The sequence below is a fragment of the Trichomycterus rosablanca genome, chromosome 10 (genome assembly GCF_030014385.1).
Source record: "Trichomycterus rosablanca isolate fTriRos1 chromosome 10, fTriRos1.hap1, whole genome shotgun sequence".
Taxonomy (NCBI): Eukaryota; Metazoa; Chordata; class Actinopteri; order Siluriformes; family Trichomycteridae; genus Trichomycterus; species Trichomycterus rosablanca.
The window spans coordinates 4,850,699-4,872,868 of NC_085997.1; the positions used below are offsets into that span (position 1 = coordinate 4,850,699).

At 39.5% G+C, this 22,170-nt stretch overlaps 1 protein-coding gene across 1 annotated transcript in view; it reads left to right on the top strand.

The window, feature by feature from the left end:
• dnah9 (dynein, axonemal, heavy chain 9) overlaps nucleotides 1-22,170 on the top strand; it is a 188,912-nt gene that overhangs the window by 37,252 nt on the left and 129,490 nt on the right. The window contains exons 24-31 of the mRNA XM_063002787.1: nucleotides 436-561; nucleotides 648-887; nucleotides 4,536-4,696; nucleotides 5,148-5,304; nucleotides 8,580-8,684; nucleotides 18,274-18,431; nucleotides 19,371-19,509; nucleotides 20,435-20,722. Coding sequence (XP_062858857.1) covers nucleotides 436-561; nucleotides 648-887; nucleotides 4,536-4,696; nucleotides 5,148-5,304; nucleotides 8,580-8,684; nucleotides 18,274-18,431; nucleotides 19,371-19,509; nucleotides 20,435-20,722 — 1,374 coding nt within the window. The remainder of the gene's footprint in view (nucleotides 1-435; nucleotides 562-647; nucleotides 888-4,535; nucleotides 4,697-5,147; nucleotides 5,305-8,579; nucleotides 8,685-18,273; nucleotides 18,432-19,370; nucleotides 19,510-20,434; nucleotides 20,723-22,170) is intronic.

The following is a 22,170-nucleotide window of genomic DNA, read 5'->3' on the forward strand; positions in this document are numbered from 1 at the left end:
TAAAAAAAATTATAGCACGGCCGAAGAGGACATACTTTACTGGACATCTATGCTAGATCCGTCTTTACCTTTACTGAAGTAAATAAACAAATAAATGAATGAAGAAATATAAATTATTACAACTAAGACAAATTATGGCATTATTTGACATTTACTTATTTATTAAATAAATAAAAAATGAACTAGCTAAATAAATAAATAAATAAAATTTTAATACAACTAAAACAAATTGTAGTGGGAATGAAGTGGAAATACTTTATTACTGGAAATTTAGGCTACGTTTTACTTTACCTTTACTATTCAGGCTGCTAGCATTCTGCTCAAGTATTTTGGGGAGTATGGCTTTAAAGAGAACACCACAAAAAGGGTCTGTGTTCGTTTGACAGCGCTATCAAGCTTCAACGCTCAAGTTTAACAGTTATTCTTGCTGTGCAGGTTGAAACTTGGCTGAATCGAGTTCTGGATTCGATGCGGGATACAGTACGGCATGAGATGACGGAAGCGGTTGTAGCATACGAAGATAAACCCAGGGAACAGTGGCTGTTCGACTATCCTGCTCAGGTATCCTGCTTTCTTGTTGACTTGTCATGCTATTAGATGGACATTAGGATGCACTTTGATGCCATTCAATTTGTCTGTGTTGCCAGGTTGCGCTGACCTGCACCCAGATCTGGTGGACCACTGACGTCGGCATGGCCTTTGCCAGACTGGAAGAGGGCTACGAAAACGCCATGAAAGAGTACTACAAGAAACAAGTGAGCCAGCTGAACACGCTGATCACCATGCTGATCGGGCAGCTCAGTCCCGGAGACAGACAGAAAGTCATGACCATCTGCACCATAGACGTCCACGCCAGAGACGTGGTGGCAAAGATCATCGCCCAGAAGGTAACCCTAATCAACCTTAACGTCATCTACCTGTCATCTCTGCAGCGTGGTTCTGTGTTCTGTCGCCGTCAGCACATTTGCTGGAAGTGCATCAGCTGTTCACAAAGCAAACTTTAATTACGACCAATTAAACTGAATGCAGTTTGAGGAATTCTGGGGCCTAACAGTGACAACTTGAACCTGCAACCTTCTGATTACTAAATTACCAGTCTGATTACTTATCCAGTACCTTAGCAGTACAGTAGGATCAATGTAATAGAAGCAGTGTAGTAGGATCTATGTAGTAGAATCAGTGTAGTAGAACCAGTGTAGTAGGATCAATGTAATAGAAGGAGTGTAGTAGGATCAGTGTAGTAGGATCAGTGTAGTAGGACCAGACCAGTGTAGTAGGATCTATGTAGTAGGATAAATGCAGTAAAACCAGTGTAGTAGGACCAGACCGGCATAGTATAGACTAGTAATAGACTAGTGTAGTAAAACCAGTGTAGTAGGATTACTATAGTAGGACCAGTGTAGTAGGACTAGTGTAGTAGGATTACTATAGTAGGACCAGTGTAGTAGGACCAGTGTAGTAGGATCAATGTAATAGAAGCAGTGTAGTAGGATCAGTGTAGTAGGATCAGTGTAGTAGGACCAGACCGGTGTAGTAGGATCTATGTAGTAGAATCAGTGTAGTAGAACCAGTGTAGTAAAACCAGTGTGGTAGGATCACTATAGTAGGACCAGTGTAGTAGAATTACTATAGTAGGACCAGTGTAGTAGGATTACTATAGTAGGACCAGTGTAGTAAAACCAGTGTAGTAGGACCAGTATAGTGAGACCAGTGTAGTAGAACCAGTGTAGTAGGACCAGTGTAGTGGGACCAGTGTAGTGGGACCAGTGTAGTAGAAACAGTGTAGTAGGGACCAGTGTAGTAGGACCAGGCTGGTGTAGTAGGACCAGACCAGTGTAGTAGGATCAATGTAGTAGGACCAGACCAGTGTAGTAGGATCAATGTAGTAGGACCAGACCGGCATAGTAAGACCAGTGTAGTAAAACCAGTGTAGTAGGACCAATGTAGTAAAACCAGTGTATTAGGACCAGTATAGTGGGACCAGTGTAGTAAAACCAGTGTAATAGGATCAATGTAGTAGGATCAATGTAGTAAAACCAGTGTAGTAGGATCAGTGTAGTAAAGGACCAGTGTAGTAGGATCAATGTAATAGAAGCAGTGTAGTAGGATCAGTGTAGTAGGACCAGACCGGTGTAGTAGGATCTATGTAGTAGAATCACTGTAGTAAAACCAGTGTAGTAGGATCACTGTAGTAAAACCAGTGTAGTAGAATTACTATAGTAGGACCAGTGTAGTAGAATTACTATAGTAGGACCAGTGTAGTGGAATTACTATAGTAGGACCAGTGTAGTAGGATTACTATAGTAGGACCAGTGTAGTAAAACCAGTGTAGTAGGACCAGTATAGTGAGACCAGTGTAGTAGAACCAGTGTAGTAGGACCAGTGTAGTGGGACCAGTGTAGTAGAAACAGTGTAGTAGGGACCAGTGTAGTAGGACCAGGCTGGTGTAGTAGGACCAGACCAGTGTAGTAGGATCAATGTAGTAGGACCAGACCAGTGTAGTAGGACCAGGCTGGTGTAGTAGGACCAGACCAGTGTAGTAGGATCAGTGTAGTAAAACCAGTGTAGTAGGACCAGTGTAGTAGGACCAGTGTAGTAGGACCAGTGTAGTAGGACCAGTATAGTGGGACCAGTGTAGTAAAACCAGTGTAATAGGATCAATGTAGTAGGATCAATGTAGTAAAACCAGTGTAGTAGGATCAATGTAGTAAAGGACCAGTGTAGTAGGACAAGTGTATTAGGACCAGACCAGCATAGTAGGACTAGTGTAGTAAAACCAGTGTAGTAGGATTACTATAGTAGGACCAGACCAGTGTAGTAGGACCAATGTAATAAGACCAGTGTAGTAGGACCAGTGTAGTAGGACCAGTGCAGTAGGATCAATGTAGTAGGACCAGTGTAATAGGACCAGATTGGCGTAGTAGGAACAATTTTTGTAGGACCATGTCTCTACTCTCAGAATGGCTTTAGGGTAAATAATCAGGGTTTAGTTTTAGCTCCGAATTAAATGTAATGTACCTCTATTACCTCTATTAAATATATATTATTACTACTATATATATTATATATTATTAATACTATATTATTTTCCTTACTGTTCTATTTTTATACTTTATTATATTAATAAAAAGTCTTAGTGTGCTCAGTATTTCTCTTTCCTACATTTACTTAAATAATAGCGAAGTCAAATCCGAAATCCAAATGAAGCTTAAGTAACGAGACGGGATTAAACTTCTTTAATTTCTTCCCTCCGCTCATGGGGTTCATTCTCTTACCTCTAATCCACTATAATCACCTCCGGTCTGGTGTTTAAGCTACACGTCATCTCACAGTTGCAAATCGGTTCCTAAAACCCAGTGAATTAAAAGTTAGGAACCGAATGATGGGCGGATTTACCAGCCTGCGCTGTTTACAACTTTGCAGTGTTTTATTAGGTACTGTTTTACTGACACAAAGAGGCCAAAGACGAGATCACAAACAGAAACAAGGTCGGTTGAGGTGCAGACAGGACGAACCAGGCAGGGCAATTATCTGATTAGAATACGAGGCTGTGATCCGAAAACGTAGTCGAGGAAGATTGAGGCTAGTGGAGGAACGCGGAGATCAGCGTGTGACTCTCCATGCGCGAGACTGGCTTCAGGCGAGAATCCACCAAAGAATGGGTGACCCAAAAATGGGTATTAAAAGGGGCGTGGCGGGTAAACAGGTGCACTTCCAAAAGATGTCATTAACGAGACGGACGATTTAGAGTTGGAACAGCGTCGATATGTCAAAAATTAAAAAAATTAATGCAAGTGAATTGGGCAAAAAAATTGGTAAAAAAAGGGGCGTGGCAAGTAAACAGGTGAGCGTATCTAAAAGCTGTATACAAGCTGCAGTGTAATCAATGAGTCTGACGATTCAGAGTCGGAACGGCATTGATATCTCGAAAATTCCAAAAATGAATGGAAGTGAATGGGGCAAAAAATGGGTAAAAAAAGGGGTGTGGCAGGTAAACGGCTGTGCGTATTGAAAAAAGGGGTGTGGTGTGTAAACAGGTGCGCGTATTCAAAAGCTGTATACAAGCCACGGTGTCATCCATGAGTCGGACGATTTAGGGCTGGAACGGTGTCGATATCTCGAAAATTCTAAAAATGAATGGGGCAAAAATGGGTAAAAATGGGCGTGGCAGGTATCCAAAAGTTGTATACAAGCGGGTATAAAAACAGGTGGAAAAACAAAACACCAGTTCGGGTGCTAACAGTCCGGGTACAGGCCAACAGAGGTTGATTACCAGTTTGGAAAACAGTGTGGTCACATGACTGTACTGATTGGCATACACCAAGAAAACAGCACAGACCTAAATGCTTGACCTCTACATTATAGGAAACTTATACAGAGGATATATATTTTGCTGACATTTATTTTTGGGAGGGTTGTATTTCCCCTGTATTCTCCAAAATGTAGACACTGCACGACACCCACACTTCCAAAAGAAGGGCATCCGGCTGGCACGTGCTTCCACTGATTTATTTATTGATCTATTGTACTTCCAGGTGGAGAACTCGCAGGCGTTCGTGTGGCTCTCTCAGCTACGCCACCGCTGGGGCGAGAAGGAAAAACACTGCTTCGCCAACATCTGCGACGCCCAGTTCCTCTACTCCTACGAGTATCTGGGCAATACGCCACGCCTCGTCATCACACCGCTCACAGACAGGTGAGTCCCACAGAGGCGCCCACCCTGCTCAGTGTTGCAGGGACGCTCCTATTTAGCAACAGACAGTTAAATACCAGTATTGCTACAAACTACAAGCAGACACGATTGGCTAACGTCAACCAGGTGGGCGGGTCGATTGGATTCCTGATTACTGCCACAATTGCAGCCTCTGCACAGAGATGGGGAATAATAGAGATCAGTGCGCGACTCTCCATATGAGAAACTGATCCTTATGTGAACTCGCTTGTGCAGGTGAAAAGAAGTGGTCTGCAACTTCACACGTGTCAAAGGGGGCGTGTGTTAAATATGCCCTTCTAGGTCAGGGTAGGGGTCTACTAGGGGTATTTACTAAAGTGTCAATAATTATTTTGATAGCTTTGCACAGTTGATATGGTGTGTATTAAAAGTGTGTGTGTGTGTCCATGTGTGTGTGTGTGCGACCTGAGCGCAGATGCTACATCACACTGACCCAGTCCCTTCACCTGACCATGAGCGGCGCCCCAGCTGGTCCAGCTGGCACAGGCAAGACCGAGACCACCAAGGACCTCGGACGAGCGCTCGGCATCATGGTCTACGTCTTCAACTGTTCCGAGCAGATGGACTACAAGGTGAAAGAATTAGCATTAAGTGGTTCGTTTATCACAGGTTCTAAATGTCTACCATACAGTCCTGATATTATTCATATATATTCCACAATAATGTTATATATTTATTTATTTATTTATCTATTTTAATAAGCACAGAACAGAATTCTTTAATATTTACACAATCACTTATACCCGGGGGCGATTTAAATCAGCTATTCTACCTTCTTTATGATGGAGGCTGCACAGGGGGAATATACTAAACTCTGTACACACAGTCACCGGAGGCGATACATATTTTTAGTCATTATCAAAGTTTGAGCTTTTTTAGCTCTAGGAAAAGACTCAACGTTGGGGAGCTGTTTTCTTTCTTATGTCTATACCTAAAAAGAAGTGGGCAGGTAGATCAACACTCGATTTACATTGGGTGACATCAAAACATGCGTCAGGCTTTATTAAAGAGTTTGTTTTTTTCCGTATATTAATTGAATTGTTTTTTTTTTCCCATATATATGAAAATTATGACATTTATTCTATATATAAATAACTTTTTTTTTCCTATTACCTAAATTAGTTTTTTTTTTCCATATATGGATTGATTTTTTTTCTGTATATTAATTGAATTTTTTTATCGTATTTAGATGATTTTTTTTTCTGTCCGAATATAAATTGAATTGTTTTTTTTCTTGTATATAGATTATTTTTTTTATGTCCATATATGAATTAAAAAAAAAATTTCATATATGGATAGATTTTTTTTCTGTCTGTATATGAATTGAAAACAATTTTCATATATATGGATTGAATTTTATATTCCATATATTAATTAAATATTTTTTCTGTATATTAATTCATTTTTTATTCCTGCCCATATACGAATTCATTTTTTTCCATATATTAATTGCTATTTTTCCTGTCCGTATATAATTTTTTTTTCCGTATGAGAATTGATTTTTTTTGTAAATTAATAGAATTTTTTAGTATATAGACTAAATATTTTTTCCATATATTAATTTGATTTATTACTTTTTTTATTTGTATATGAACAGATTTTTTTTTCAACCACATATAGATTGAATTGGGGGTTTTTTCAGTTTAGGAATAGTTTTTTTCATCCATAAAGGAATTGAATTTTTTTTGTATATAAATAGATTTTTCCCCATAAATTAATTGAATATTTTTTTCCATATATAAATAGAATTTTTTTTCCACATATGAATTGATTTTTTCCTATAAATATTTTGATTTTTTTGCAAATAAATAGATTTTTTCCCATAAATAAATGTAATTCTTTTCTGTATAAAGATCTCCCCATAAATTAATTGAATTTTTCCCATATATAAATAGATTTTTGTCCATAAATGAATAAATTTTTTGCCATATATAAATAGATTTTTTTTCTCCATAAATTAATTGAATTTCTTTCCGTATATAAATAGATTTTTCCATAAATGAATTGAATTTTTTCTGTATATGAATTGATTTTTCCCCCCATTAATTAATATAATTTTTTTCTGTATATAAATTGATTTTTTTCTATAAATTAATTGAATTTTTTCCGTATATGAATTGATTTTATTTTTGTCCGTATATGAATTTCATTTTGTCAGATTGCCCTTCCTGACTCAACCCTTCTATCAATCTGTAATCTATCCGGGTTTGAGATCAGCACTGAGCCTTCCACTAGACTTCCAATGGCTAGGCTGTTTTCGGCCACCTCTTTTTTTTGGACATTAGCCAATCATGTCTGTTCAGATGCCTGACTGGCCGATAGCTCAGCTAGGATTTAAACCCTGGATTCCTAGATCTCAGCTGTAGTTTCTCTGGATTGAGGTATGAGTATGTATGAGTATGATGATGCCTTTGACCTTGTGCCCTTTTGTACTGTTGTGCTCTTTGCGCTCAGTTAGGGCTTCAGACTCATCACGACCCTCTCTAGGAGGCAGGTTATTTTTATGCTTTAATTTCTTTTATTTAAATGCAGTAATAATTCTGCTTTATGCAGATTAGACTGAATTTGCATTCACGTCAAGTGGGACGAATCACTCGATGTGATGTTTTAATGAAGAGGGTAATTAGGGTCAGAAAGTTCAGCGCAAGTTTGTCTTCCTCCCACCCGTCCGTCACCTCACGGGCTGCGCATCAAAGCAAAACAAAGCCGTCCTCACTCGACTCGGAGGCCGGCAGATTAGTAAAGCTCCAACGCCCTCCTACGCCGAGTTACCTGCAGCTAATCTTTTTATCCTGCGCGTACCTGCATCATCACCGGTTTCGCCTGACCGCGAAAGAATAAGAACGAGCGAGAGATGCTAATGAGAGCAAAAAGACAGACGGGGCTCCGGGATCAACCAGTCATAATCAGTCGGCTCTCATCTGTGTCAGAACGAGCTCTTCCTCCCCCCATATTTAACATCAACGCTCGGCCGCACCTACAGGGACCCGAGCCGCTCGTACTGTTTGAATTCAGATCGAATGTGAGGTCATTAGCAAGTGCTAATCTTCCTCCTCATCCTCCTCCTCTAATACAGTTGCACACTGAGGTGCGCCGGCCGCTGAAACGGAATGCAAATTATTCTTCTGACTCAGGTCTGGTGAGTCAGGTCTAAGGAAAGGCAGACAGGGGGTGTGATCGGTTCTGATATGGCATCTGTCATCGGTTCCTCAGTTATTCAGCCCACATCCTCACCATCACAAAGCTTTTTCACACTCCACTGCTGTCTGATAGATAGATAGATAGATAGATAGATTGATAGATAGATAGATAGGTGGGTAGATAGACAGACAGGTGGGTAGATAGATAGATAGATAGACAGACGGACGGACGGACGGGCGGGCAGATGGATGGATGGATGGATAGACAGGTAGGTACATAGATAGATAGATAGATAGATAGATAGATAGATAGATAGATAGATAGATAGATAGATAGATAGATAGATAGATAGATAGATAGATAGATAGATAGATAGATAGATAGATAGATAGATAGGTGGGTAGATAGACAGACAGGTGGGTAGATAGATAGATAGATAGACAGACGGACGGACGGACGGGCGGGCAGATGGATGGATAGACAGGTAGGTACATAGATAGATAGATAGATAGATAGATAGATAGATAGATAGATAGATAGATAGACAGATAGGTATATAGTTATATCCATCAGTTACTGTATTTACATTAAAATACCATACTTTACAGATTGTTAGTAAATCAGCCAAGACTTGTGTGGTAAAATTAGAGTAAAATTATGCATATACTGTGTATAAACCACTGCTTGTATTTCTCTCCTCCTTCAGTCTTGTGGTAACATCTACAAAGGCCTGGCTCAGACGGGGGCGTGGGGCTGCTTCGACGAGTTCAACAGGATCTCGGTGGAGGTGCTGTCCGTGGTCGCAGTGCAGGTCGGTTTTCATTAGCATCACGCCAACCACCCAGTTCCAGCTGTTTCTAATTCACAGCTGTGATTTCACACCTAATTACAAATGATTTTAAATGCTGGACCTGCTGTAGTGAAAGAAACTATGGTCGGTTAAGTTTCCTTGTAGTTTTTAGTCATATCTAATTACCCAATCACAAATTTAATTAATCTCATATGTGTTTGTGGTGGTTCTTGGATTACAGATGAGTTTCTGTTCCCTGTTCTTGCTTATGGGTGGCCCGAGTCCGAGTCCTTGTTTTAGTCCTAGTTTTATTAATATGGGCACAGAAAGAATTATTTTTTCGTATATAATTGTTTTTTTTCTTTTGCATAAATTAATAGATTTTTTCTGTACATTAATTAAATTTTTTTCACAAATAAATAGTTTTTTTTCCATAAATGAATTTAATTAACTTTTCCGCAAATAGATTTTTTTCTGTATATTAATGGAATTTTTTTTCGCATATAAATTTATTTTTCCCCCATAAATTAATAGATTTTTTTTCATAAATGAATTGCATTTCTTCGCAAATAAATAGATTTTTTTCCATAAATTAATTGCATTTTTTCCATAAATTAATTGAATTTTTTCCATATATAAATTGATTTCTCCCCCATAAATTAATTGAATTGTTTTTCGTATATAAATTGATTTTTTTTACATAAATTAATTGAGTTTTTTTCCATATATGAATTACAATTTTTTCCATACATAAATTGAGTTTTTTTCTCCATAAATTAATTGAAATTTTTTCCGTGTATGAATTGATTTTTTTCCATGAATTAATTGAAATTTTTTTTCCGCAAATAAATAGACCCCCCCCCATAAATTAACGAAATTAAAAAGTCACCAGTTATAGTTACCACCCGCTAAGAAAGAATTAGGAAGCCACACTCCAAGAATAAATCTTATAGAAGGCCCTTAACCCTGACATGCGTAGACAGTATACTGCTTTGGATAAAAGTGTCTGCTAAATGCGATAATATTATAAAGACTAGGATTAATTTTACACCAGTTATTGTTCACCCTGTGCTACCGGTCAGCCGAACGCCCCTAGCAGGCGCAATTGGCCACTAGTCTGCTCTGTAGGAAGTGAGAAAACCCCAGACTAAATAGGGGTGTGGACTTCAACGCTATATAAGGACCCTGGTTAGTAGCCCGAGGGGCCTGTTCAGAGGTAGAGGAATGCGGAGATCAGCGAGTGACTCTCCATGCGCAAGACTGGCCTCACACACTAATCCACCCAAGAATGGGCAAATAAGGAGGATTTGGCGGACCATGCGTCAGAGGGAGTGTTTGTCGGGCAAATATATCCTACTCGGGTGTGATCGGGGTGCCTAGCAGTGGAAGACTGCTATGCTGGCTACGCTAAATTGGGAGAAAATGCTTAAATAAAATGGTAAAAAATACTTATAATTAATTGTATTTATTTATTTACACTCTATCTGCTGTAGCTGAGTTTGAGTGAATACATCATATCTAATCTCAGCTCTGCCATCCGGCTGGGCTGGGCGGCTACATGAACAACGTTTGGCTGTTGTTCATCCAAGGAGGGTTACAATTACAACCTCTGCTGGCTGATCGATGGCGTCTGCACAGAGATGAGGAATAATGCGTTAATCAGGGTGTATCCGCATACAAAGCTGATCCGCATATGTACTCGCCTCTTGCAGGTAAAACGATGCAGTCGGGGGCGTGTGTCAGGTCGCTCTCCTCTATCGATAAGCATAACGCAATCGGGTAAAAATTGGACGTGCTAAAATCGGGAGAAAATGCCAAATGAAATAAATAATACAAATCTATTGCAGCCGGTGACTCAGAGCTAAAGGCCGCCTCTCTTCCAGCACCGGCACGCTCTCCGACTCCTCAAATGTCACAGAAGTGAATGATTTCTCTTTTTTTCTGCGCTGTAATGAATAATGAATCCGCGCCCGAAAATCCATCGTCACACAGAACAATCCTAGCAAGAGACGGAACATCAGAGCGCCGGCGCCGGATGTTAATCAGGCCCCGCTTCCCGTGTTCGCCCCCTCCACAAGAGCGCTGTTTGATTATCTATTCTATTGAGGCCTGACAGTAGATCGGATGTGAGAGTACACTTCACTGAAGTAGTTTTTTTTTTTTTTTCAATATTTATTTCATCGGTTTACTTTGCACTCGGGCAAAAGCAAACAGTAGAGAGCTCGCAGACGATATTGAGATAAATTAGGCCGGCTCTGCCATTCCCCTTAGCGCGGCACGCCGCGGGAGGCACGGAACGGATCGCGGCGCCATTTGTTTTCATTCCAGCACTAATAATCAGACGTCGGTGCAGCTCCGCAATCTGTCAGATTTTCTGTACATCCGAACGACCTGTAGCTACAGTGAGGAAACATTCTTTCATTTCATATACAGCAATATACTGTATATATATATATATACAGTATATATATATATACTCACTGTTCATTTTATTTTATCAGCTCCACTTACCATATAGAAGCACTTTGTAGTTCTACAATTACTAATTGTAGTCCATCTGTTTCTCTACATACTTTTTAACCTGCTTTCACCCTGTTCTTCAATGGTCAGGACCCCCACAGGACCACTACAGAGCAGGTATTATTTCGGTGGTGGATCATTCTCAGCACTGCAGTGACACTGACATGGTGGTGGTGTGTTAGTGTGTGTTGTGCTGGTATGAGTGGATAAGACACAGCAGCGCTGTTGGAGTTTTTAAACACAGTTTCCACTCACTGTCCACTCTATTAGACACTCCTACCTAGTTGGTCCACCTTGTAGATGTAAAGTCGGAGACGATCGCTCATCTATTGCTGCTGTTTGAGTCGGTCATCTTCTAGACCTTCATCAGTGGTCACAGGACGCTGCATATGGGGCGCTGTTGGCTGGATATTTTTGGTTGGTGGACTATTCTCAGTCCAGCAGTGACAGTGAGGTGTTTAAAAACTCCAGCAGCGCTGCTGTGTCTGATCCACTCATACCAGCACAACACACACTAACACACGACCACCATGTCAGTGTCACTGCAGTGCTAAGAATGATCCACCATCCAAATAATACCTGCTCTGTGGGGGTCCTGACCATTGAAGAACAGCATGAAAGGGGGCTAACAAAGCATGCAGAGAAACAGATGGACTACAGTCAGTAATTGTAAAACTACAAAGTGCTTCTATTAATGTTATGGCTGATCATTGTATATACAATGTATCACAAAAGTGAGTACACCCCTCACATTTCTGCAAATATTTCATTATATCTTTTCATGGGACAACACTATAGACATGAAACTTGGATATAACTTAGAGTAGTCAGTGTACAACTTGTATAGCAGTGTAATAATAATAATACATTTTATTTATATAGCGCTTTTCAAGATACTCAAAGACGCTTTACATAAGACAAATAATCAAAAACAAATACGTACATACACCATACAAATCATAGTACAAAATCAAAAAAGTACATCAACATCAAGAATAATTAAGATAAAAACAAAGAGAGCAGCATAAGACAGTTCATTAAAAATTAGCTAAATTATGAGAGAGAACAACAAATATAGAACAATTTCTTAAAATTAGACAGAAACAGGACAGATTTACATGCAATCAGGAAACTGAAAACTTTACAAGTTTTAGGATCTAGGACTTCACATTTCTGTCGTGATCTAAGTATAAAAACTATTAAAAAGAATAGCAAAAATAAAAGCATTTATTTTGTGTTGTTACAAGTTAAATGCCACTCTGAATAGATGAGTTTTGAGAAGTGACTTGAATTTGGACAGGTCAGGACAATCTCGTAGGTGTTTGGGGAGAGCATTCCATAAAGATGGAGCAGCTATGGAAAAGGCCCTGTCACCCCAGGTCCGGTGCTTGGTCCTAGAGGGTATGGACAGTAGGTTAGCCTCAGAAGAGCGAAGGCTACGGGAGGGAATGTGCTGATGGAGCAGGTCGGTGAGGTAGGATGGGGCCTGATTATGGAGAGCTTTGTGAGTGAATAGAAGAATTTTGAATTGAATGCGTTGAGCAACGGGAAGCCAATGAAGTTTTTGTAGAACAGGTGTAATATGATCACGGGAGCGAGTATGAGTAAGGAGGCGAGCAGCTGAATTCTGGATATACTGAAGTTTTTTTAGGATTTTGTTAGATGTACCATAAAGGATGCTATTGCAATAATCAATTCTGGATGTAATAAAAGCATGAATCAAGGTTTCGGCGGCAGAAAAGGAGAGTGATGGACGTAGACGTGCTATGTTTTTTAGATGAAAGAAAGCAGTTTTGGTGATGTGATTTACATGGCGGTCAAAAGAGAGGTTGCTATCAAAAATTACACCAAGATTTCGGATGTTAGAAGACGGAGACAAAGTGTCATTATCAATGGTAATTTGAAAATTTTTTGTGGTTTTTGCCAGGGTTGTAGGACCTACGATGATCATATCTGATTTTTCACAGTTTAATTTGAGGAAATTAGCTTTCATCCACAATTTCATTTCAGTGATGCAATTTGTCAGAGTGGAGTGAAGTTCAGTATTAATGGATTTGGAGGAGATGTAAAGCTGAATATCATCAGCATAGCAGTGGAAATGTAAACCATGCCGACGTATGATGTCACCAAGGGGGAGCATATAAAGAATAAACAAAAGGGGACCTAACACTGAGCCTTGGGGAACGCCTTGGGACAGTGGAGCAATGGCAGAACTACAATTGTTGATATTAACAAACTGTTGTCTGTTTATGAGATATGACCTTAACCACAAAAGGGCAGTACCAGTGATGTTGACAGAGGATTCAAGGCGGGACAGAAGAATGGAGTGATTAATGGTGTCAAAAGCTGCAGTAAGATCAAGGAGGACGAGAATATTAATTTGTCCAGAGTCTGAGGAAAGAAGAAGGTCATTTGTGACTTTGAGGAGGGCTGACTCAGTGCTGTGCTGGGGGCGGAAACCAGACTGAAATGATTCAAATAGATTATTGGAATTTAGGTGATCTTTGAGCTGTGAGGCAACAACACGTTCCAGTATTTTCGACAGAAATGGAAGATTGGAAATGGGCCGAAAGTTACTCATAATGTTAGAGTCAAGTCCAGGTTTTTTAAGTATGGGAGTAACAGCAGCCAATTTGAGTGATTGAGGGACTGAGCCAGAACTAAGAGAGGAATTGATTATCTCTGTGATAAGTGATGAGATAACTGGAAAACAACCCTTAACAAGTTTTGATGGAGCAGGATCCAAAACACAAGTGGAGCTTCGCATCCCTGTTAAGATCTCAGATAGGTCCAAAAGAGACACAGGTGAGAACTGAGACAGAGGCTGGGTAATAAATTGAGATGAGATAGGCGGAGAAACAGAGATGACAGGGGAAACTGTCAGAAAATTGTGGATATTCTCAACTTTTGTTTGAAAAAATGAGAGGTAAGAGTTACACTTGTCAACTGTAAAGGAATTGGTAGTATTGTCAATTGGTTTGAGAAGTTTATTTATTGTGGAAAAGAGAGTCTTAGGATTTGTTGATCCAGCATGTATGAGTTCGGAATAGTAAGTGGATCGGGCTGCCGTAAGAGCGTCTTTGTAATGTTGAAGATAATCAGAATAAATCTGATAATGTACTGTTAGACCGGTTTTCTTATAAAGTCTTTCAAGCTGGCGTTTACGGGATTTCATTTGGTGAAGCTCAATTGTGTACCATGGTGCGGAATGACTAAATGAAACAAATTTGGTTCTCAAAGGAGCCAGCTCATCAAGACATGAGGCGAGTATGTCATTATAGTAATCGACAAGGTCAGATGAATTACTAGACAGTACAGGACAGACAGACATCTTTTTAACAAGAGAATCTGAGAAAGCAGAGGGAGAGATATATTGAAGATTCCTGAAGGATATTTTACGTTTAGCTCTAGTGATGGGCCTAGTGACCTCAATGTCCATGATGATTGTCAAATGATCAGAGACAGTAAGGTCATGGCTGGACGGCTGATGAACTAGGACACCAGTAGAGCAGACAAGGTCAAGAGTATGACCTTTTTTATGAGTTGGAAAATGTATATGTTGTGTGAAATTAAAACACTGTAACAATTCCAAAAATTCCCTGGCAAATTTACAGTTGTTGTCATCAATATGGATGTTAAAATCACCCATAAGCAGTACAGAGGATGAGAGGGCACTAAGCTGGGTTAAAAAATCTGAAAAATCAGAGAGAAAGGAAGCGTTTGGCTTTGGCGGACGATAAACTACAGCAGTGACCAGAGGAGTAGGCCCTGACAACTTGAAAGCCAGGTGTTCAAAAGAAAGAGCAGCAGGAAAAGACAAAGTGGTTATTTTAATATCATCCCTATAGACTGCAGCAACACCACCACCTCGCCCTTCCATACGAGGTTCATCAATATACGAGTATCCCATTGGCGTGGTCTGATTTAACATAAAATAATCCAAGGGTTTATGCCAAGTTTCAGTGAGACAGAAAAAGTCTAGTTCACTGTCAGATATAAATTCACTGAGTACAGTACTTTTTGTGTTGAGTGAACGAACATTAAGCAATGCCATTTTCAAGTGGTATTGTTGTGTAGTTGGCTGTGAGGAACGAGGAAGAGAACGGAGATTTGCTAAGTCCACTCCGCGTTTCCTATCCCACTCCGTGGACAGCGTTGTCATGGAGACTACACCGCTACTGGTGTGCAAGGCAGCAGCGCTCTGATGACGTGTTTGCGGAGCGACAGTGCGCACGGCTGACCAGAAGGATGGAATAGCGTTACCGTTTCGAAGATAAACAAGCTTTCTCCGGGAGCCCCTGTGAATATAACGAGGCCGGCGAAGGAGTCCAAGCTGTTTGATGACTGAAATACACGATGGAGTAGTGCAGTTGTTGAACTTCCTCAGCTGGTCAACGGAATAGTTCAACATCGTGCCGATCCCAGGAAAACTCATCCACCGTTCACCACCGGCCGCAGACGCGATGTACAGTAGAAAGAACAAAAAGTATCAAAAGCACAAATAAAAGTATCAAAAGTAACATAAAAGAAATAGATCCACAAGGTGTGTAAAAAGATGAAAACGAAAAACGATAAAAATACAATAAAATACGGTAAAATACGGTAAAATACGGTAACGGTAGCGGCAGCCAAATGCGCCAGCGTCCACCATCACCATGGCAATTACTTGTCAAATGGATGATTTACTGATTTACTACGCCCTTTAGTGTAGATTTACTGTCTTCTGAAAATAACTCAACACACAGCCATTAATGTCTAAATAGCTGGCAACATAAGTGAGTACACCCCACAGTGAACATGTCCAAATTGTGCCCAAATGTGTCGTTGTCCCTCCCTGGTGTCATGTGTCAAGGTCCCAGGTGTAAATGGGGAGCAGGGCTGTTAAATTTGGTGTTTTGGGTACAATTCTCTCATACTGGCCACTGGATATTCAACATGGCACCTCATGGCAAAGAACTCTCTGAGGATGTGAGAAATAGAATTGTTGTTCTCCACAAAGATGGCCTGGGCTATAAGAAGATTGCTAACACCCTGAAACTGAGCTACAGCATGGTGGCCAAGGTCATACAGCGGTTTTCCAGGACAGGTTTCACTCGGAACAGGCTTCGCCAGGGTCGACCAAAGAAGTTGAGTCCACGTGTTCGGCGTCATCTCCAGAGGTTGGCTTTAAAAAATAGACACATGAGTGCTGCCAGCATTGCTGCAGAGGTTGAAGACGTGGGAGGTCAGCCTGTCAGTGCTCAGACCATACGCCGCACACTGCATCAACTCGGTCTGCATGGTCGTCATCCCAGAAGGAAGCTGACGCACAAGAAAGCCTGCAAACAGTTTGCTGAAGACAAGCAGTCCAAGAACATGGATTACTGGAATGCCCTGTGGTCTGACGAGACCAAGATTAACTTGTTTGGCTCAGATGGTGTCCAGCATGTGTGGCGGCGCCCTGATGAGAAGTACCAAGACAACTGTATCTTGCCTACAGTCAAGCATGGTGGTGGTAGCATCATGGTCTTGGGCTGCATGAGTGTTGCTGGCACTGGGGAGCTGCAGTTCATTGAGGGAAACATGAATTCCAACATGTACTGTGACATTCTGAAACAGAGCATGATCCCCTCCCTTCGAAAACTGGGCCTCATGGCAGTTTTCCAACAGGATAACAACCCCAAACACAACCTCCAAGATGACAACTGCCTTGCTGAGGAAGCTGAAGGTAAAGGTGATGGACTAAACCCAATTGAGCACCTGTGGCGCATCCTCAAGTGGAAGGTGGAGGAGTTCAAGGTGTCTAACATCCACCAGCTCCGTGATGTCATCATGGAGGAGTGGAAGAGGATTCCAGTAGCAACCTGTGCAGCTCTGGTGAATTCCATGCCCAGGAGGGTTAAGGCAGTGCTGGATAATAATGGTGGTCACACAAAATATTGACACTTTGGGCACAATTTGGACATGTTCACTGTGGGGTGTACTCACTTATGTTGCAGCTATTTAGACATTAATGGCTGTGTGTTGAGTTATTTTCAGAAGACAGTAAATCTACACTGCTATACAAGTTGTACACTGACTACTCTAAGTTATATCCAAGTTTTATTTCTATAGTGTTGTCCCATGAAAAGATATAATAAAATATTTGCAGAAATGTGAGGGGTGTACTCACTTTTGTGATACACTGTATATACTGTATATATATAGTCGCCTACACAAACCATGATAGACTTGTTCCCTTATTGTATAAGGGAAGGGTGCCAAAGGGGACTCCTCATAACTGATGCAATTACGACCCCTGCTGCCTGATTGATGGCGCCCGCACAGAGACAAGGGATCATGTGATCAGGGCGTGGCTTTCCGTAAACAAAGCTGATCCACAGATGAACATATGAACTCGCCTCGTGCAGGTGAAAAGATGCAGTCGGCTACTACACACGTGTCAGAGGGGGCGTGTATTAGTCACGGCTCTCCTCGGTCAGAGGTGGAAGTCAGCATCAGTGGTTTGCATCAACACCGTCCATTGACCTTTGTGGTGGGCAAATCAAATATGTGTGCATTCTCAAAGACCCAACGTAGACTATAGGGAGTTTAAAATAGATCTATATGACATCACAAGAAGTCTCCCATACGCCAATAGCCTATTGATTTACCTGTCCCACTACGTGTGATTCTTTTTACTCCTCTCAATTAAAGGCAATGAGAGCCCCCGCTAGGCTCACTGAGGCCCCCTAGGGGAAGAACCACTGCATTAAACCATGCACATGTTCAATAAATGACTGTACTTGCATCTCTGTCGGACACATATCTGTCTCTCGAATCCGAGCTGAAAAGCATTCCAGGGTTTGTTCTCCTCTTAGCTTTGATTTCCACACTGTGCAGAAAGAGCAAAGCTAAAAATGAGATCAATTCAACCAGCTCACCGTTTATTCACCCTGAACGGCGCATTACCGCCACCTTCGCCTCTCAAAACGACTCGACACAAAGTTTCATCAAGGCCGTCTCCTTATTATATTGACTAATGGAAGGTACTCGAGGCATACAAGCATAGATAGAAGAATTTAACCGATCCTACAGTGCCATCTTTAATATCTATGTCTGCTATTATCAGGTGAAAAGCATCCAGGATGCCATCAGGGACAAGAAGAAACGCTTTAATTTTATGGGCGAGGAGGTGAACCTGGTTCCGTCTGTGGGAATCTTTATCACCATGAACCCGGGATATGCTGGCAGGACCGAGCTGCCCGAAAATCTCAAAGCTTTGTTTCGGTAAGTACAGAAAGTGCATTTTTTTTATTAAAAAACTAAATAAATAAAATAAAATTTTATAATCATTTTATAATCATAAAATAAATTTTTTTTTAATTGTAAACGTGCAAGTGAGGCTTGTGTAATGTGATTAAAATAAATAAATAAATGATAATAATAATACAATAATAATAATAATACTAATAAATAATAACAATAATAATAATAAAACAATAATAATACAAATACTACTACTAATAATAATTAATGATAATAATAATAATAATAATAATACAAATAATAAATAATAATAATAATAATAATTAATAACAATAATAATGATAATATAATAATAAAAACAATAATAATAATAGCAATAATAATAATAATAATTAATAATAATAAGAACAATAATAATTAATATTGATATAATAACAACAGCAATAATAATAATAATTAATAATAATAATAATTAATATTGATATAATAACAATACAATGATAATGATAATAATAACAATAATAATAACAATAACAACAATAATAATAATTAAGAATAACGCTAATAATAATAATAACAATAATAATAGTGATAATAATAATAATAAATAATAATAATGTTTAATACGTCTTGGATGGATGATTTGGATTTTTGGGTAGAGCGGGCAGCTTGTCCGTCCTTGTGGGTTTTCTCCGGGCGCTCTGGTTTCCTCCCACATTCTTTCATTCATTCATTGTTATTCATTCATTGTTTTACCACCGCTTATCCTGGTCAGGGTCGCAGTGTCTCTCAGTCATTGGGTGAACAGTAAAAAATTTTAATTTCATTTAATTTCATTTCATTTCATTTCATTTCATTTCATTTCATTATTTAAAACACCCTGAATGAACTTGCCTTTCTTACAATGTATTAGATAGTGAATATTATATAATATCATTCCATATAATGGCTTTCATACAGGCCCTGTGCCATGGTAGTACCGGACTTCGAGCTCATTTGTGAGATCATGCTGGTAGCGGAGGGCTTCATCGAGGCCAGACTGCTGGCGAGGAAGTTTATTACTCTCTATCAGCTATGCAAGGAGCTTCTGTCTAAACAGGTAAAGCACCAGCGCAAGCACACATGGTATTTTAAGTCTGCTATGGAAAACTTGAGGGTAATTACTGAGAAAACTGGTGGACCTTTCCATCTAACAGCTCTTTCTAACTTCAAATATTTTTAAGGATTTTGCTACTACTTGTCCCAACTTTTTTGAAATGTATTGCAGCCATCACATTCAGAATGGGTGTATACATACAAACAAACAAATAACTAACTAAACTAACTAAATAAATAAACAAATAAATATATATTAATAAATTAATAAAAAATATAATGTGATAATAGTAACAATAAGTATTGTATTATTATTATTACTTACAGTAACAAAAACAAAACAATAATAATAATAAAAATAATGATAATAATAATAAAAATAATGACAATAATCATAATAATAATGATATTATTATCATTTTTTTGGTTTATTGTTGTTAGTAATAATAATAACAATAATAAAAATAAAAATAATAATAATAATGATAATATTATTATTATTGTTGTTGGTTTATTGTTGTTAGTAATAATAATAATAATTATTATTAATAATAATAATATTATTATTTTTGTTGGTTTATTGTTAATAATAATAATAATAATAAAAATAAAAACAATGATATTATTATTGTTGTTGGTTTATTGTTGTTAGTAATAATAATAATAATAATAATCATAATAATTTTGTTGGTTTATTGTTAATAATAATAATAATAATAATAATAATAATAAATGTTAATTATTTAAAGCATTCACATTGTCTTTTTACTGTTTTTGATTTACCCACTGTCCCAACTTTTATGGACATGTATTTACACAAAACATTGTAAATTATTAAAACTGCACATTATTTCATATACCAAGTAAGCATTTATGAATGCATATAGAAAATAAATATCTCCAGTTTCTGACTCACCCTCACATTTCAGGACCACTACGACTGGGGACTTCGGGCCATCAAGTCCGTCCTGGTGGTGGCCGGCTCTCTAAAGAGAGGCGACCCCGAGCGGCCCGAGGATCAGGTGCTCATGAGGGCCCTGAGAGACTTCAATGTCCCCAAGATCGTCACCGACGACATGCCCGTCTTCATGGGCCTCATCGGAGATCTGTTCCCCGCCCTGGATGTCCCCCGCAAGAGGGACATGGACTTCGAGAAGTTCGTCAAACAGTCCGTGCTGGACCTGAAGCTGCAGGCCGAAGAGAACTTCGTGCTCAAGGTGAGCGCCGGTGCACGGTTACCACGCGTACCATATTTTAGATTTCAGATTTTATTTAGATGGAACGGGGGAAGAAAGGGGGTGGAGGGGGGTGTGAAGCTGTTTGAGATGTCCAAACATCTCTGAAGAGACTGACATGAACGCTACTGATTGAAGGTTCCATCAGTCTGTTTTTCTGTCTGGATGCGCCAAGAGGCTTTTGATAGTCGACTGTGATCACATGACTCACGTCCATCATAACACAACCCCATCCGTCCTGCTATTTTAAAACCTTGAGTCTGTTTTTGTTCCAATCAAAACTGACCTTCCAACTTTACAGCTCTTACTGGTCAATTTATTGGTTTACCTGAGCTACACTGGCCAATTAGATATCATATATAGATATAGATTATGACCACTGACAGGTGTAGTGAATAACACTCAGCTGAGCGCCATCTAGTGGGCACAATTGGCAGTGCCTGCAGCAGACAAAATCGGCCACCGAGTCTGCTGTGTGGGAAAAAACAGGACTAAGTGGGTGAGGTCTTCCAACACTATGCAAGGACACTGGTTAGCAGACCGAGGCGCCTGTGCAGAAGTGGATAAGCCTCATGTGTGGGCAAGTAAAAGAAGGGGTCACGCGTCAGAGGGGGCATGGAGCAGGCGAATATACCCTACTCGAACGCAATTAGGATCCCGGAAAACTAACTGCCAACTCTAAATCGTTTATGCTGCTTTAAAGCGTACATCGTAAAACCATACGCGACCCACATGTTCTGTGACTGCATCCCACGTCCCGCCACTAGAGTGCAGCGTTTCAACATCAGCCTTTAACTTCATACAATGAATCATAATGCTGATGTGGCCCTCGGTGAAAAGAGTTTGACACCCCTGCTCAGACATAGACTGTACGCCATCTATTAGTGACCAGACACTATAGCTGTGTGTTTTTTTACATTACACAGTGTGTGTTAATTGCTTTTCGGTCATTCAGCAGTGGACAGTTCTAATCACCTCGTCTTGCTAAAGCCTGATTCACCTTCCAGCATCCAGCATTACCACTGCGGTGTTAAAACATTCAAACAGTGCTGTGCCTAACACAATCATACCAGTACAGCTCACACTACTACATCAACTACGCACAAAATATCTAATCAGCGTGGGATCAGAATCAGGCAGCTTTTCTTCCGATGCCGCATTTTACATCGTCCTACACGCTCCCGAGAAGAGGGCTGTGTCAATTCTTAGATACTGTAAAATGCTGCCTACTGAGGTGCCTTAACTCTGAAGGAGCACCTGATGAAATTAAAATTCAAGTAAGTAAATAAATAAATAAATAAAATGTAATAAATAAATAAATAAAATTTATGTAATAAATAAATAACATTTATGTGATAAATAAATAAAATGTAATAAATAAATAAATAAAATGTATGTAATGAATAAATAAATAAAATGAAATAAAAAAA